Here is a 17748-nt window from a genome sequence, read left to right on the forward strand (position 1 = left end):
ATGAGGTGTTGTGCTCACATAATCAATTTGATTGTCAAGGAATTGAGTGATAATGTGGCAGCCATACGCAATACAGTGCAATATGTGAGGTCTTCAACTTCAAGATGTGATTCATTTGAACAGAAAGTTGTCTCAGGCAAGATGACTAGAGGAAGTTTACCGTTGGACATCAAAACAAGGTGGAATTTTACATACTTAATGTTGTCAAGAGCCATTAAGTTTAGATTAGCATTTGATAAACTGGAAGTTGAGGATAAGTTATACAATGACTACTTTAATGAAGTAGAAAATGGGAAAAAAAAAAAAACAGGACCGCCTACAAGGACAGATTGGAATGCTGTAGAGAGGTTAGTTAATTTTTTAATCATATTCTACAATTCTACCTTGGTTGTGTCTGCTTTATCTTCAGTTGCTTCTTACAAGACCTATGGTGAGATAGTGACTATAGGAAAGGCTTTGGTGTCGTTAAGCAATAGTATAGATTCAGATTTGTCCAAAAAAGTTGATGGTATGCTAGAGAAATTTGATAAGTACTGGGATAGAATGAAGAACATTAATTAATTTCTTATAGTTGCTAGTGTCTTTAATCCAAGGTAAAAAATGCAGTTTGCTAAGATGTGCTTTGAAAAGCTTTATGGGAAAGATTCTTTAGCTGCTAAAGAGATGTGTGATTCGGTCACCACTGTTTTGATATATCTCTATAAGGAGTATAGTGCTCATAAGAATGCATCAAGTTCTCCATCATCACAGTTCACTCAACCGTCTTTTGGTAGCCAAGATCATGTTGCAAGAAGTGATTCTACTGATACAATGTCTGATAGTATGGAGTATGAAAGGATGGATTTTGCTTATAATGAGTTGCTTGACGAAGAAGGTGTTAGTGATGGTAAGGATGAGTTGGATGTATATTTGAAACAAAAAGTGAAAAATCCTAAAACTTTCATCGGATCAGAGTGGGATGTATTGTCTTGGTGGAAGCTCAGTAGTGGCAGGTATCCTATTTTGTCAGAAATAGCTAGGGATGTCCTTGCAATGCAAATGTCATCAGTTGCATCTGAAAGTGCTTTTGGCACTAGTGGTCGGGTCATAGAGCCACATCGAAGCTGTTTAACACATTATATGGTTGAAGTGTTAATGTGCACAGAGCAGTGGATGAAGAATGCTAATTAATTTGGTGACATATCAATTGTTACAAATGCAGAATTGCTTGCAGAGATTGAGCTACTTGATAAACTTGAAAAAGGTATTTTCATTCTCTCTACTTTATATTAATAGTTTTAATTGTTAACAGTATCTTGTTTTTGTTGTTTGTCAGAGTTTGAAAGTCCAGCATACATGAATTAGAAGACTTGTAATCGTAAACTCATTACTTGGTTATAAGGTAGATTGTTTTAAACTTGATGTTTAATTTTTTGTCTTTCATAAGTTAAGCCACTAAAGATATTATGACTCATAAGAATTTCTGTTTGTTGCTGTATTAGGAATTCAAAGACATGAAGCTTATGCGGCTAGGAGAAGTTTGAGTTTGCTGCTATGGTCTGAAATTTTTTTAAACTACGTTCAGTTTGATTTAGGATGTTATTTAGTTTTGCTTCTTTTTTTTTCTTTAGAATGATATGGTTTACTTTGGTTTTGATTTTTTTTCATTGAGTCTTCACTTTGGATTTTAGTATGTCATATTTTTATCTATTGGTATGGTTTGATTTAAGTTTGAACTTAGAGCTTTTCATTTGCTTCAATTATATTGTTTTTTATTTTATTGGCTCGGTTAGTATGGTAATTTGGATACAATCAGATTTAAAAAGTATCCGAATAAAATATTATGGTTATCTACAATAATATCCGAACCGATCCGGAAACCAAATAATTCGAACCGAAACCAATCCGAATTTTATAAATACCCATATGGATGTTAGAGTCAATATCCAAAAAATCCGAACCGAATCCGATCCGATATCAGGACGCCCAGGCCTAGTTTTTGACTTGTACTTTTGGAGAAGAAGAGTTTAATGGGTACTGAAAACCCATACCTTAAAAACTCACTTCATGAAACATACCCAACAAATAATATTCAGTCCAATTTTGTTCAACCCATTTTTTCAATTTTAATCTACCATTTACAGCCTTCATCTTTTCGCCAAAAACAAAAAAAAAATATTATTTTTGATAGCCAGAAAACGGATCACGAATCTGGTCTGGGTCACGGATCTTACAAAACGGGTCAGGCCTGTACTCATCTCAGGCCCAAATTAGTAGTAAGCCAAATAATAACTTCCAATTTGGCGGGGAAAGAGAGAGACTGAGAGAGGCTTTTCTTCCCTATTCCAATCTCCGTCGCCGGAGACGGGCAACAAAATGGCGAACAAGGTCATCGGAGAAATGGGTCTTCACACCAAAATCTCAAACATCTTCGCCGCAAGAAACATCATCACCGCCAAGGTTTTTTTCCAAATCTGTCAGACAGATTACTAATTTCTTCTTAGGTTTTCAGATTTTGTGTACAAATGGGATGAGAGATTCTTTAAGGTTTATAATAATGAATCCATGAAATTGTTTGTGGTGGAGGTTTCAGGATGCGTTATCAATGCCAGAATTTGAATTAATGGAGCTGCTTGATGTTGGAATGAAAGAGACAAAGTCAGCAGTGGCACTCATCAGTGAAGCTACTTCTCCACCATGTCAATCAGTAAAGCTCTTTTTTTGTTTATTACTATATAGGATATGGAATGATGATATGCTGTTTTTGTCATTCTTTAATCTTAAGGTTCTTGTTTAATCACTTTGTTGTGTGTCCAAAAAGGCTCGATCTTTGCTGGAGAGAAAAGTCGAAAACGAGCACTTATCTGGTCATCTTCCTACCCATTTGAAAGGGTTGGATGAAACTTTATGCGGTGGGATTCCTTTTGGTGTTCTTACTGAGTTAGTTGGTCCTCCTGGTATTGGTAAATCACAGGTTAGTTTTTTTTCCTGAGATTGATGCTAGTGTTGAATTAGCATAGCATTGTTGTGTAGTTAAAGCTGAAAGCAGTTACATTGTGTTCTGTTTGATCATTCATGTATTTGTGAGATTCTCCTGTATCGAGTTATCTTTTTCTCTACATTTTTTGTTTTTGTGTGTTTGTGTATGGTAAAGGTTTTCTCTGTTATGTAGTTTTGCATGAAACTTGCGTTATCAGCTTCGTTTCCAGCAGCTTATGGAGGATTAGATGGTCGTGTGGTTTACATAGATGTGGAGTCCAAGTTTAGTTCAAGAAGGTAAACTGACTTTTTTATTTTTTTGCCACATTTGCTTATTTTTTTGTGCAAAAAGATCCTCAAAGAATGTATCTCTCAGGGTGATAGAAATGGGACTGGAAAGCTTTCCGGAAGTGTTTCACCTTAAAGGAATGGCACAAGAGGTTGCGGAACACCTTATCTGGTTTTGTTCTGTGTTTAATGCCTTTGGTAATAGTCTTGTCATATTCCAGATTTGCTTGCATAACCATTCTCAGTGCAGATGGCAGGAAGAATCCTAGTTTTGCGGCCAACATCTTTAGCTAACTTTACTGAAAGGTCCGTAAGATTTTGCTCATCGTTTTGTTAGTCTAGGCTTCTTATAGGAAATACGAAAGTGCATGAGTGTAACGTTGTTAGTTTTATTTGAAAAGTTTATGCAATAGCAGTTGAGAAATTCTGAGTGTACAGCTAGGAACTATTATCATGTTGCAGTTACAGTATATCAAACTTTTTCTTTCTAATCGACAGTATACAAGAACTCAAGGATTCAATTCTTCAAAACCAAGTAAAGCTTCTGGTGATTGATAGTATGACAGCTCTTCTTTCAGGGTTAGTCCAGTTTCTATTTCGTTGCTGATCATTTTCATGTCATTCTTGTTTGCTTGGTGACCTTAGTAACTACAAGGTATTGGCTTAAAGCTTTTGTTCTTTTGATCAACTGATTGATTTTCAGTGAAAACAAACAAGGAGCTCAGAGACAGCAACAGTTGGGTTGGCATATTTCTTTCTTAAAGTATGAACTGTAGTCTTGTGCTAGCTCAAAGCTTGGAATATATTTTCACATCAGCACTTGTTCTGTAGATAAATTGACATTAAGTCTCACATTACCAGATCGCTTGCTGAATTTTCTCGGATTCCTATAGTGGTGACTAATCAAGTTAGATCCCAAAACCGCGATGAAACTAGTCACTATTCTTTTCAAGGTAAAGTAAACAGAAACTGATATATCTTTTTCCTGTTTTGCGATATTTGTTAATTCCTATTCACCACAATCATATACTTCCTTTGCAACAGCCAAACTAAAAGATGGATTACAAGAACAAACAAAGACATATGATTCTCACCTTGTTGCTGCGTTGGGGATAAATTGGGCTCATGCTGTAACCATCCGGCTGGTTCTTGAAGCCAAATCAGGCAAGGCTTCACACATTTTATGGAATGAAAAGTAAAGCACTTGTAAGGCCACAGTAACTACCAAGAATGTATGTTCATGTGATTGATTTCACGCTTTGTGCAGGTCAGAGAATCATTAAGGTTGCAAAATCTCCTATGTCACCTCCTTTAGCCTTCCCCTTCCATATAACTTCAGCTGGGATTTCATTGCTGAGCGACAAAGGGACTGAACTGAAAGGTCCAGGAATCAACACCATTCATGCTCGAGGTATAATAATATTATGTATTCAGGATCACATTTTAGCATGAATCATCCAACTTGAGCTTATAAAGAGAATCTACTTAAACAAGTCATATGCCCGTTGATGCATTTGATTACATTTCGAGGCAGAGCCTATATTACAATATAAAGACTTAAACACTAAATATGATGAGAATGCAGGGCACAGCGACATGATTAATTTTCATGGGGAGTGCTCTTAACGAAGCAAAAGCGTGTTAATACGAAAAATCAACGAGAAGCACCAACATGGACTCCCAACTGCTATGCTGCAAATAATCACAATAGTCATCAGTTCTCAATCCAACTTTATTAGGAAAGACTAATATATATATATATATATATATATATATATATGTATATATATATAGGCTTCCATGGTACACTGATGCATTGCGGCTTCCATGGTACACTGCATTGCAGAGAATGAATAGTGATTGAATCTTAGTATATCATTGTATTTTTTTTTGTTAGATCCCTACACTCTGTATAACTTTTTTGCTTTTGGTAAAGATAGGCTTGTTTACTTGTTTTTTGTTGGACCGAAGTACCTAACTAACTGTTGCAATATGTAATGAGAATGAGATGGGTATGTTCATATGAAGAAAAATGTTTATGTTTCTTTCCTGGTCTATCTTGTCAAAGTCAAAATTAGGTTTCTTTATTAATGACAAGAAAAGACCTCTGAATAAAGAAGACGTCAAGGTTTATCTTTTTATTATCTTGGTTCTCTTTTCTTTCAATATATAGTTTTATTATTATTATTATTCCAATATATGGTCGACTCAAAGTTTTATTGGGAATCATCTTCTGAAAGAATGAATCATCAGATGTGTCATCTAGTCAGTCAGTACAAGTATGGGAATCGGTGAAAGTAACCCCAAATTTAAAATTTAATTTGCTCCATACCACCTCTAATTTTTAAGTTAACAAGTAATAATTTCTTTCGTTTTATTTTACACATAAATATCTTCATCTTTTGTTTTCTTTTTCAATGACTTGGGTTCCGACGACAAACGAAAGGTTGTGTTTAGGTTAAGGCTAAGGTTTGACAGTAGTGGGGTGTATACATTGTCACAGTATAGGATCGGGCAAGATTTAGAAAATTTGGTGTCAAGATTTAACTTTTGTGATTACAATTTGTTATAGGTTTGATGAATCTTTAAGACGGTGATTATGATATAAGTTGTTGGGGTTAGGAATTTAGTTTTCACTTTTCACACTTTGGGGTTTAAATATGGAAATTTGTTAAATTGTAACAGTTTCAAGAAATTTCTAACGGAAAACGTAATGAAAAATAGTAGATAGTATCTACCGACATTTCTTTGGCATAATCGTTGTACCTAAATAAGTTTACCATAAAAAGAAAATGTGCTAACATAAAATAGTTTGGTCGATGTGAAACTAAGCTAACTCATTTAGTTGAATAAGTTCCTATCAACTCAAAGTTGAGAAAACTATTTATAATTTTGAATAGAAAATAAGAAGAAAAAAAAAAGTGGTCGTTTGAATTTGAACAAATTGGGCTAGAGACCTTTTTACAAATGAATTAACTCTCTCCTTCCATTAATAGTAGTAGGGAATGCTCTCAAATGTCATATTCGGATTCGATCTTCATCAATAGGCCAAAGAGCTTTCAATGCTAATAAGTCCTCTGTGCACGTCAACTCGCAAAGTATATCAACATTATTAAGGTAGCTTGATTTTGATAGGATATTAGGATTACAACGGATCTTTTTCTTTTATTTTTGCCCAAACAAAGGATCACTAATATACGTCTTTGTTTTAACCAAATTGGTGTGTAATCAATCAATACACAATGTCAAATAGTTTTTTCTTTTCTTTTTAATATATTGGAAACACCTCATGTCAACATCATATTTCTAGACAGCTGTCGGGTTCTTCTCTTCTTAACAAACAAAATAAATCCACAAGTGATAAAGAAAAAATCTGGTTCTAAAGAGTACTATGATATTTTACTTAAATCTGATAATCATAAATTAATTCAAGGATGGCATCATATTCCATGCCCCATGATTTATTTTATTAATCTTTCTTTTTTATCGTTATTTTAGTTTAAGAAGTCACTAGAAAATTTCATGGGTACCCAATATACTAATTTGATATGTTTTTTAATTGATGGCATCCACTGCATTTGGATTTGATGAACTTTTGTAATCTTATTTAATTTAGTATCTTACATATAATATTTGAAGGTCTATACAGATTTATATAATAGACTCTCGCGTAATTGCTTTTCGAGGCAATGAGTTGAGTTGATTTATATATGTTTTGTGATGGTAACATATTTGGTGTGAACCAATAACTATATGCCCTTTTCTAGACTCTCCCTTATCACTAAGCCAAATTGTGTTTTTTTAGTTTCTTGTATATTTTTCCTTTAATTAGCACCGTTTGAGTGCAGACGCTTATTCATCGTGCTTTCAAAGTGTTTTAAACAATGAGAGTTTTCCATTATTGTTTTTGCTTATATATTTTGTACATTTCAGAACAAGGTGAATTTTCAATCTAATACATGATTTGTACGTATAGATATTGTGTAAAGTTCTAAGTTTAAAATTCAGGATAACATTTTTTTGACCAAATCGGTCAAAAAAAAAAGAAAAAAAAGAAAATTATTTTGCGTCTAAATTTGTAATTGTAAATTGCAAATACAAACGAAAAGTCAATTTATAGTTGTTTATTTTGTGTTTTTGCCCATTATATATTTATAGATGATCTTTCTATAAATAAATAAATATTTTATTTTATTTTAAAATACACTAAATTTCAACGAAAAAAAATTTACGTTTTGAACAATCAAACTCTAAGTACAGATCACAGTTACTGAATATCCAACGGGTGATGCAAGAGATGGGGGATGTTACTTTTAAACTCTCCTCCTTGAAAGCTAATTCTTTGGTTAGGGATATTGCTGGTAGTGTCACTCGCGATGGTCGTCTTACTTCTTATTTGGCTAGAGGCGGACCGGCTTGGTTACATGAAAGGATTGAAAAAGAACGATGCCGAAGATACTAATTGCAGAGACTTTGTTTCTTGTTTTAAGCTATTACCACTGTTATGTTTTTTCTCCTTGGTTGTTCTAGCAACATTATTGTTTCCTTTCCTATTAATTCATGAGTTAAAAAAAAAAAAAAAAAACAATCAAACCCTAAGATGTTTTATTGTGGCGTCTAAGAAAAAAACTTCAATATCAAGAGACATTTTTATTTTCTTTTGTGAATAATAAATTAATTGTGATATAAAGAGATAATTATGTTTTACACAGCTAGCTCGTTTCAGCAAATTGCATGTGCGTACCTTCATACACACTTTGGGTATTGTTTTGAAGATAAGCAAACTAAATATTATGATTACTTGAGTGATTTCAGAGCGATTAACTAAAGAAATGATTCAAAACGAATTATTATAGTATCTTATATTTTCAGACTCAATTTTTGTCGTTACTCAGAGTAAATTAAGAAAAAATACAAAACGAATTATGTTTAGTTTGTTGTCATGTTCCTTATGATTATTATACAAGTCATGATGGTCGTTTAGCATGTTACGTAAAAAAGTTGTGTAAAAAGAGGATGAAAAGAGAGTTAATAATTTGATTTACATCTATCTGAAACCCTACTTTGTTTATGGTACTAACGTACGTGTTCAATCTAACTCATGTAATGTATCTTTTAATTATACTCATAACAACTGTAAATTTCATAAACTATTCATATATCTTGGAAACAAAAGGCTGTCTTTTTTTTTTTCTTGATGTAAAACAAGATAAAATAAAAAAAAAAAGGCTGTAACATGTAAGTAAACAAAGAAAGATAAAAGAAGAATGAACGGTGAGGAAAGGACCACGTAAACCCATAGAGATTTAAAAACCTCGTACACTATTCTTGCCGACAAGAGATTCTCACCATTAATGGAAACACTGCTTTTGTACTTGGCTAAATTATTATAAACAAAAATTACTTATTTTGTCCAATCTTTTGTATTCATTCATGTTGGATGTTGTGCACTACAAGCCCTCCACATAATACGCTCCTCCTCCTCCTCCTAACTTATTTATATTCTATTCTCAAATGATATCCATATGCTCTTACCTTTTTTATTTATACTAATTTGCTTAATGGTCCCCTTGTTTCTTCGTTAGTTAAAAGATGATTTTGTACTTTGTTTTTATATATAAATAGATTGATCTCTACATGTTAACAATGTATTATAGTGTATATAATTTGTAAGGTCTCCACTATCTTTTTTTTTTTTTTTTCATTTTTTGTTTTGTTTGCACTTAGCTTGTCGTTACCTAAATCAATAATGATCCGTTATTGGAGAAGTTTATAAAAATTGTCGACGTCAATTATATATCCTCTTTGGTAGTGAGATCTTATGAAAATGAAAAATAAATACTAGACTTTCAAAGTGGTATTGATTCATTTCGACAACCATTCCAATTTGTAATACTCTCTCTCATTTTATAAATACTTTTATTTTAAAATATTTCACATGAATTTTTTTATACTCTATATACATTAATTAAATTAATAAGTGAAAGGAATTTTTACTATTTATAACTGTACTAGAAATATAAACGACATTTTTAACCAAAAATTGATCGTGTAGTCGATTGAAGAATTTTTTTTTTCACTTTTACGAAAATATTAAAAAATAATTTGTTTTTTATAAACTGCCGTACAATTATACTCCCTCTGTTTCATATTAAGTATCATTTTAAACTGATTATTTTGTTACAAAATAAGTGTCACTTTATATTTCCAATGTAGATGTTTGGTAAATTTTCCAATTTTATCCCTACTAATTTAATGTATATACCAATAGAAAAATTGATTAATATATTAATAAGGGGTAAAATAGAAAATTTAATAATTTTTTTAATATGTGTGAGAAACTCTAAAATAACACTTAATATGAAATCTAAAATGACACTTAATATGAAATAGAGGGAGTAATTCATTTTTCAATCAGTTCTAGAACTTTAAACTTCTAACCATATTTTCAGCAACCTAATTAAATTGCTAATTTTAACCATTTATTGTATCAGTCTGATTGGCAATTGAAGAAATAAATCAATCAACCTCCTACGCTTCAAATTTTGCTATCAGTCACATCAAATTTTCTTTTGTTCGGTGTGATTTTGATGTATGATTTTTGTTTTCGAAATGTGTCATATTAAAAAGGTCTTTGGAGAAAAATAAAACAAAATTGGAAAGCAGATCAAAATATCGTCCGTCAGATCATATACGTTGGCATATCCACTACGTGGCATACTATTATTGGGTTAATGAGATTTTTTACATTATCAGCAAAAAAAAAAAGATTTTAAAACTATTTGTTTTCTATTTATGAGAAAGAACACACATGTTGTTGGTTTACCTACCGGCTCTAGCAGGTAACGAGGAGAACCATTCATTATTGAGAGTAACCAAAATTGGAATAAATTACTTTTTCCAGGTTTTATAAGTTTTTATATATTTATGTATCTTTTAAGGTTGAAGACTTTGGTTACCACTTACCATGATGGGAAAGGGCACAAAAGTATTTTCTTGTGATGACTAAGATGGCAAGACACATGAGAAAACATCTCTAAAATTCTTCATTTCTAATCATTTTTATATTTTTTTCACTTTCTTTATATATTCTAACACTAACCGATGATTAACTTCCTCTCTTTTTTCTTTTCATGTCGACCAATTTTCAGGAATAGTGACAAATTCTATTACTCTTTTTCTAACTTTTAAAAGTTTTGGCAAACAGTGTTTTTTGGATGGTGTAACTAAACCATTAATAATACAAAATTTTAAACATAGATCATAGTTTTAAAATAGAGTTAAACTAATAATTTTGGAATCCCTCAAAAAATCATTAAAAGTATCATTTACTTCGTGATGATAACATTTATTTTCGAAATTGTATGATTTGCAGTACTCTTAGTTAGACCTTGTTCGTTTATTCATTTGGATGGACCATCTGAATGAACCATTCAAATATTGTTCATTTTTGTCAAAAAAAAAGAGCATCATCCAGAATCATTCACATGGATTATCTGAATAAGTTTTAAAATTTTAGGCAAAAAATTGAAACTCATTTGGATGATTCTAATTGGACAATTTAGATGGAAATAGTTCATCTAAAAATAACAGGAGAATTATTGATAGACCATCCAAGTGAACTATTTTTTTTATCTTGTTTGTTGGGTCATTTGACATTAAGACGAATCATTTAGATGTATCATTTAAATAGATCATTTAGATATAAATGCTAAATAATGAAACGAACAGGGCCTTAGTTTTTAATATACATATTTATAAACTCTTTATAATATTTATTGTGTCATGAATTTAACGGCTAGTTTTTTTTTTCTTGGTTAAAGATAACTAGAAAGATTACAAATTTTGAATTTAAATACAAAAGATCTATTTTTATTATATAAAAAACAAAATTTCAAAAACATCTACTTCTTAAGAAACTAGCTAAAAGAAAGTACTACATTTTTATGAGAGTTTTCTTAAATAAAGATACGGTCAATAAAAATATATATGAAGAAAATATTTGGTTTGTGATTATTTAATTTAAAACTGAAAGTACGACGTAGTACTCAAAGATAAATATTTGGTCGTACTGTTTTTGAGGATACTAGCATCCTAAACAATGGGTACCTAAATAGTACTAAACTGTAATATACAACAATGGTTTGTTTTAAGAATTTAAAAGTGTATATATATATATATATGCATACATTGAAGAAACAAACAATGTTGGGATGTGAATGGGATACATAATGATAGGAAATGTCAAAATCATGGGAGCCAACTAATTTGGGAGGATCTTTAGGGAAAATGTGTGGAAGAAGTGCGTGTCTACATTTTGGCTTTTCCCATGTAACGAAAAAAATCTACATCTTCGATTTTATTGGGAAAATGTATTTATGAACACTGGTCACAAACCACCTACCTCATTTTTCTCGTTATACTGGGTGTAAATGTGTAATCAGTAACACTTTTTTTTTTTTTTGTCACAATAGATAGTTCCATTAGCCAAAATCTCTATTTTCGTAACTTTATATCACATAAATACATAATATATCATTTTTTTTTGGTCAAACATATACCATATTTATGAGATCCAACTATATTTATAATTGAAAAAAAATACAAATCTCAAAAATTAGAAACTTATTCATGTTTATTAGTTTAGATACTACTAAAATATTTTTAGTTTTATGTATTGTTTTCTTTATTTGTTATTTTCTATCATTTTTATTTATTTGTGTTGTTTCTATCCACTAAAAGTTTTAAAGCATTATATTATCAATCATACTTGATCTTATTTTATTTTGGTAGATACTGCATATATAAAATGGATGTATATACTCCGAATTTTACTATATATGCTCTTTGTTTTGTCAAAAAATACCTACATTTCTTCATTTATTATATTTTAACGTTATTTCTTATTTACTGTAAAACTCATAATTGTTTCCCACTGATATAAAATAGAATAAAAATCCAATAAGTTATTAATTTTGAAACATTATTCAATCAAAAATTTCCTAGGATATATTTCATTGATAATTTTTTAATAGATTGATGACATTTTTTTCCTTTTTCTAAATTGTTGACAAAAGATAAAAAAAATAGGACACGTAAGTATGTAACTTAGTGGTTTGTTTAGTGTGTGGTTGATGTGTCATTATCCAATTTTGAACTCGCATATTACATTCGTTGAATTCGAGCTGCGCAGCAGTCACTTTGTATTTCAAGTTTTGGCACCATTAAGAGAGTAGCTCATTCATTGGATTAGCCAACTCAAGATCCGGATCACTAATGTAAAAAATTACAATAAAAATTAGGTGTTGTTACAGGGATTATTTGTTTCCCTAGAAACTATAATCATCTAATTACGAAGTCGCAACCCATTAACATTTGTTTTCAGCAACTCCATCCAAAAAGATTATTATTTTACCAACACTCCAACAGGATCCAATCGAAATAAACTAAACAACTTGGAAAATAAATCAATATTGTTCCTCTTAAAACTATTTATGTTAAGCGATAAAACATTTAAGTACGCCACTTGCATACATATTTCCCTGTCGGCAAGGTGTCTGTCTACATTGCTTTGCTTTTATGATCGATCTCTCAGATATTTTAATGATACAAACAAGTAAACAACTATCCTTGGCATGCACGTTAATTTTAGTTAGAAAAATCACACGACGATACAATTTTATAGGTAACAGTTGATATTTTACTTGATTAAATTAATCTTATTTTAAGTTCTTTATCGCTTTTGAGTGGTGTCTTCAACTATGCTTGTTAGCATATGACTATTGAACTCTCATTTCCAATCAAGGCAGATAGCAAGTAATAAACATAAGTGATGATGTTCAATCAGTTTTTAATACTTTTCCTAACATCAAATTTTGATGGTAACACAATTCATTATAGTTTCTAGAACTAATTAGAAATCATACAATTAGGAAACCTAGTGGTGAAGAAACCATAAAGCACTTTTTGTCCGAGTAGTGTGGCCACTCTATCTAGTGCCATGAAACCGGAACGGCATGTGATTATCCATCGGGTAATACAGGCCATTGTGCTCAAATATCTATACATAATGTCTAAAATAACCAAAAATAAAACTATAAGAAATAGTTTAAGCGATTCACTTAGATTAAAATACACGTGATAGAGCAACTTACACATTTTTTTTCTTCTAATTAAACAACTCACAAAACGGAAAAGGTTGCTCCGACGTCGGAGATGTTACAAAAGTGACCGGAAAAATGGAAAAAATACTAATCCATTGATTCACTTAAACTTTGAACTATAGAGAAATATTTAATCTAAACAATAATTTTTTTTTTGTTTTTTGCATTCGTTCAAGTTTGAGATCCGTATTATTATATTTTAAATAAAAATATGTAGTTTATATTATAAATTCTTACAGAAAAGAGCACTTATTCTTTAGTTAATCTCGGTGAAGCATGTATTTATAGGAAAACTTCAATAAAGTATTTATATACACAGCAACCAGTGTTTGTCGAAATGAAATTAAAAGCCATAGGAAAAAATGAGAGACAGAGTCACAGAGAGAGAGAAAGGAAGAAACAAAACACAAGTTTGGTTAAAACGAGAGTCTCACGTGTTACTCATGCTCGTATGAAAATTAGGGATAATCTGGATAATGTGAAGAAGCTTACTGCTTTTTTTATAAGATTAGCGTTAAGACAATACTCTTTATCTTTTGAGTCAATCCCAGCCGTTGGATCATCTAAGATCTAACCCACCTTGTTGACCAATGCGATCGAGCCGTTAGTACAATGCCGTCCAAGAGAGAGGGCTTTACAACAGTCGTATGTTTTAGATGTATTCTTTTAAACCTAAACGGCTAAACCTTCAATATCTACATCTCATTTCTCAATCTTGATATGTGGTTAATGGGGATTGGGGGTAATACTCTATATTTGGTTTAATTAGTGTTTACCAAGGATTTAATACTACTTTTACACTAAATTTTTGAGTTTTAGTTTTTACAAAATACTAGTTACTAAAATTAATAGACAATCTCTAATCTACAAAACTTTTGGGAGATTTTGACAACATCATCATTATCATCAAACACCATTCCTCAGCTTCACGAAGCTATGCATGATCAATGAATTCATGGAAGCAGCCAAAGTCCAGCTCGAGTCGTACTCATCACCCACAATTCTACAACAATATCAGTCCACTCATCATAGAGACCATATAACGATCAGTACCATCCTCTAATGGCATATTTGGACCATATCCACCACCAAAGCCAAAAATGGTACGCAACAAAATCACATTAATACAAAATACCTACTAGTATATAACAAGCATAGGTAATAATTAGAAGAAAAAAAAAAAAGTTATTGCAGTGATCATTACTCTTGTTTTGTTCGAAACTTAAAAAAAAAGGTTGATGTTTTTATTGGATGTATTGAATGTCTCCTATGAATTATTGGCAAAAACTCATAATACTATTTTTGACGTCAAGGTCATAAACCAAAGCATTGACCAAAAAAGCAGTCCTAAACCGGATTTTAAAACCCAAACCAAAACCGAAAAAAAAGAGAAAAACCGGAAACCTGTTCAGCCTGTAAACCACTGCCAAAAAAGGACCAACAACATTATGTTAATTTTTTATTATTATAAAGTTTTATTATTATTATTATTATTGTATTAATAATACAAATTATAGTTATAGAAAGAGAAAAATAAAATAAAAAAATGTTTAAGTAATAGTATTATAAATAAAAAGATTGGTCCTCTAAAAATGGGTCTGAAATGTTCCCTCACACGTCTCCTTCTATCTTCTTCTTCTTCTCCAATTAAACTAAAAACTAAAACTGTCTCTCGCCGGCGGTAACTTTTCCCGGCGACGAAACTTTTCTCCTCCGCCGTGTTTCCTAAACTTTTATCCTCAGTTTCAATGACGCTTCACCGCTAAAAAAACCTTTTAGAAAAAATCTCCCTTCTTCTTCCTCAAAACGAACTCCGATCATCTCGAGCTTTGTGATTTGTGAACTTCTTCACACGATGTTGGATCTTAACCTCGACGCCGATTCACCTGATTCGACTCAGTACGGTGACTCGTACTTAGATCGGCAAACATCAGACGGCTCCGCCGGGAATCGTTTAGAAGAGTCCGGTACATCGACGTCGTCTGTTATCAATGCCGACGGAGACGAAGACTCTTGCTCTAATACTCGTGCCTTCACTCTCAGTTTCGATATTTTAAAAGTCGGAACCAGTAGTAGCGGCGGAGAGGAAACTCCCGTCGCCGGCGTTACTACTAAGGAGTTTTTTCCGGTCACCGGAGACTGTGGACATCTGCGAGATCTCCAAGGATCTTCGAGCTCTAGAAGCTGGATTGATCTTTCTTTTGACGGAGAAACGAAATTAGCTGCTCCGGTACCGGTTCCGGTACCGACTCCGGCGCCGGTTCCGGCTCAGGTGAAGAAGAGTAGGAGAGGACCAAGGTCGAGAAGTTCACAGTATAGAGGAGTCACTTTCTATAGAAGAACTGGTCGTTGGGAATCACATATTTGGGATTGTGGCAAACAAGTCTATTTAGGTAAACTAACTAACTACTAGAGACATGTTTCAGTTATATAAAAATGGTTTCTTGATAGATTCAAGATTTGATTATTTTTTTAACTTTGTTTGTTGGATTCAACGTAGGTGGTTTCGATACTGCTCATGCTGCAGCTAGGTATTTTTTTTTTGGATTGTGTTTGTTTGTTCATCTCATCAGCTTTGTTTCGGGTTTTGATAAGTGTGTTTGTAATTTGCAGAGCTTATGATAGAGCTGCGATCAAATTTAGAGGTGTTGATGCTGATATCAACTTTACTCTTGGTGATTATGAGGAAGATATGAAACAGGTTTTGTAGATTTTAAGTTTTTTGAATTTTCCTTATAGCAAAGGTTTTGTTTTGTTTTGGTTTGGTTTAACTTTTTTATGTAGGTACAAAACTTGAGTAAGGAAGAGTTTGTGCATATACTTCGTCGTCAGAGCACGGGGTTCTCGCGGGGGAGTTCAAAGTATCGAGGGGTTACATTACATAAATGTGGGAGATGGGAAGCTAGGATGGGTCAGTTTCTTGGTAAAAAGTGAGCAGCTTTTTTTTTTTTTTTTTTTTTTTTTTTTTTTTTTTGTCTTTTTGATATGCTTTCAATATTTAGAAAAAGGGGATGGATATAAGTGTTTTGTCTTTGAAAATGAGACTTAGAGGAATGAGTAATGATCAACCTCAAAAAAAGAGTTAAGCTGAATGCTTAGCAATGGTGATTTTAAGATGCTTGAATTGCAGGTATATATACCTTGGGCTGTTCGACAGCGAAGTAGAAGCTGCAAGGTCCTTAAAATGATCTTGAATTTTACCAGAAACCTCTTAGAAAGAGACCTTTCCTTTTGTTTTCAAAATCCTCCAACATAAGTTTCTCTCTTACTGAACACAATTTCTTGGAAACAGGGCTTATGACAAGGCTGCAATCAACACCAATGGTACGGAAGCAGTCACAAACTTTGACATGAGTTCATACCAAAATGAGATTAACTCTCAGGCCAATAACGAAGGTAATCAGTTTCGTATGAAAAACCTTTCATTTTCAATCTATAAAAACGGTTCTGATTCTGATTGTTTTAATCTATATGAAGGTGGCCATGAGAAACTTGATCTCAACTTGGGAATGTCTCTTTCTCCTGGAAATGCACCAAAGCAAAACGAGAGGCTCTTTCACTTCCCTTCTAATACTTATGAAACACAGCGTGGAGTTAGCTTGAGGGTAATAACTTCAAAATATCAGTCTCTACTCATGAATCAGTGTGTTTCAAAACGTTACTAATTGTGTCTTTAAAACAACCTGTAGATGGATAACGAGTTTATGGGAAAGCCTGTGAATACACCTATTCCTTATGGATCCACGGACCATCGCGTTTACTGGAACGGAGCATGCCCTAGTTATAATAATCCCATCGAGGTAAAAAGATAGAGGTGAAATAAAAACACAACACAATTGCAACAAACAGAGACAATGTGAGATAATGTTTTGTTTTTCATTTCCAGGGAAGAGCAACAGAAAAGAGAAGTGAAGCTGAAGGGATGATGAGTAACTGGGGATGGCAGAGACCGGGGCAAACAAGCACGGTGCAACAGCAGCCTCCTGGACCACAACCACCACCACCACCATTGTTCTCAGTTGCAGCAGCATCATCAGGATTCTCACATTTCCGGCCACAGCCTCCCAATGACAATGCGACTCATGGTTACTTTTATCCACAACCTTAACTTACAAAGGAGGGGACATATGAGAGAGTTTTTAGCCTCTACTATAGTTTAGTCCCCTTAATTTGTCATTTGGGTAGATTTTTACATACAATGATCTGATTTTTTTTTTTCCAAATTTAGTGAAAAAATTTGGTTTTTTTTTTTTTTTTTTAAATGGGGGAGAGAAATGTGTGTGTTTTGTGGTAATATGAAAAGTCATTATCATATAATATGGTTTGTTTATGTGAAAAA

The 17748-nt window shown here is 32.4% G+C and overlaps 3 protein-coding genes across 5 annotated transcripts; all 3 read left to right on the forward strand.

Moving 5' to 3' along the window:
* Positions 1–561, forward strand: LOC147943745 (zinc finger BED domain-containing protein RICESLEEPER 2-like). Its single transcript, XM_087512347.1, has one exon. The coding sequence runs from the start codon at positions 1–3 to the stop codon at positions 559–561; it is 561 nt and encodes a 186-aa protein (XP_087368473.1).
* Positions 562–2292: 1731 nt separating this feature from the next.
* Positions 2293–5295, forward strand: LOC104786847 (DNA repair protein RAD51 homolog 2-like). 2 transcript variants are annotated; one of them, XM_010512303.3, is made up of 12 exons: positions 2293–2439; positions 2573–2686; positions 2801–2953; positions 3152–3255; positions 3335–3398; positions 3497–3552; positions 3745–3825; positions 3950–4009; positions 4108–4199; positions 4291–4410; positions 4514–4657; positions 4832–5295. In XM_010512303.3, exons 1-12 carry the CDS (start codon positions 2356–2358, stop codon positions 4870–4872), a joined length of 1113 nt encoding a protein of 370 aa, XP_010510605.2. In that variant the 5' UTR covers positions 2293–2355; the 3' UTR covers positions 4873–5295. The 2 variants fall into 2 exon arrangements, with proteins under 2 accessions (XP_010510605.2, XP_010510606.2); XM_010512304.3 differs by having other exon boundaries at positions 2314–2439; positions 2566–2686.
* A 9649-nt stretch (positions 5296–14944) lies between these two features.
* On the forward strand, positions 14945–17748 carry LOC104786846 (ethylene-responsive transcription factor RAP2-7). 2 transcript variants are annotated; one of them, XM_010512301.3, is made up of 9 exons: positions 15003–15802; positions 15910–15940; positions 16023–16110; positions 16194–16339; positions 16540–16584; positions 16702–16805; positions 16887–17014; positions 17099–17209; positions 17296–17748. In XM_010512301.3, exons 1-9 carry the CDS (start codon positions 15265–15267, stop codon positions 17515–17517), a joined length of 1413 nt encoding a protein of 470 aa, XP_010510603.2. In that variant the 5' UTR covers positions 15003–15264; the 3' UTR covers positions 17518–17748. The 2 variants fall into 2 exon arrangements, with proteins under 2 accessions (XP_010510604.2, XP_010510603.2); XM_010512302.3 differs by lacking the exon at positions 16540–16584 and having other exon boundaries at positions 14945–15802.

This window comes from Camelina sativa, chromosome 5 (genome assembly GCF_030686135.1).
Source record: "Camelina sativa cultivar CO46 ecotype springtype chromosome 5, ASM3068613v1".
Taxonomy (NCBI): Eukaryota; Viridiplantae; Streptophyta; class Magnoliopsida; order Brassicales; family Brassicaceae; genus Camelina; species Camelina sativa.

Bases quoted from the DNA above. Each gene is read 5' to 3' on its own strand.
- LOC147943745 (XM_087512347.1), top strand. From the start codon at position 1: ATGAGGTGTTGTGCTCACATAATCAATTTGATTGTCAAGGAATTGAGT.
- LOC104786847 (XM_010512303.3), top strand. From the start codon at position 2,356: ATGGCGAACAAGGTCATCGGAGAAATGGGTCTTCACACCAAAATCTCA. The intron at 3,553-3,744 runs GTCCGTAAGATT...TCTAATCGACAG, and splicing joins TTAGCTAACTTTACTGAAAG to TATACAAGAACTCAAGGATT. The intron at 4,411-4,513 runs GCAAGGCTTCAC...CGCTTTGTGCAG, and splicing joins GGTTCTTGAAGCCAAATCAG to GTCAGAGAATCATTAAGGTT.
- LOC104786846 (XM_010512301.3), top strand. From the start codon at position 15,265: ATGTTGGATCTTAACCTCGACGCCGATTCACCTGATTCGACTCAGTAC. The intron at 15,941-16,022 runs GTATTTTTTTTT...TGTAATTTGCAG, and splicing joins ACTGCTCATGCTGCAGCTAG to AGCTTATGATAGAGCTGCGA. The intron at 16,340-16,539 runs GTGAGCAGCTTT...CTTGAATTGCAG, and splicing joins GGTCAGTTTCTTGGTAAAAA to GTATATATACCTTGGGCTGT.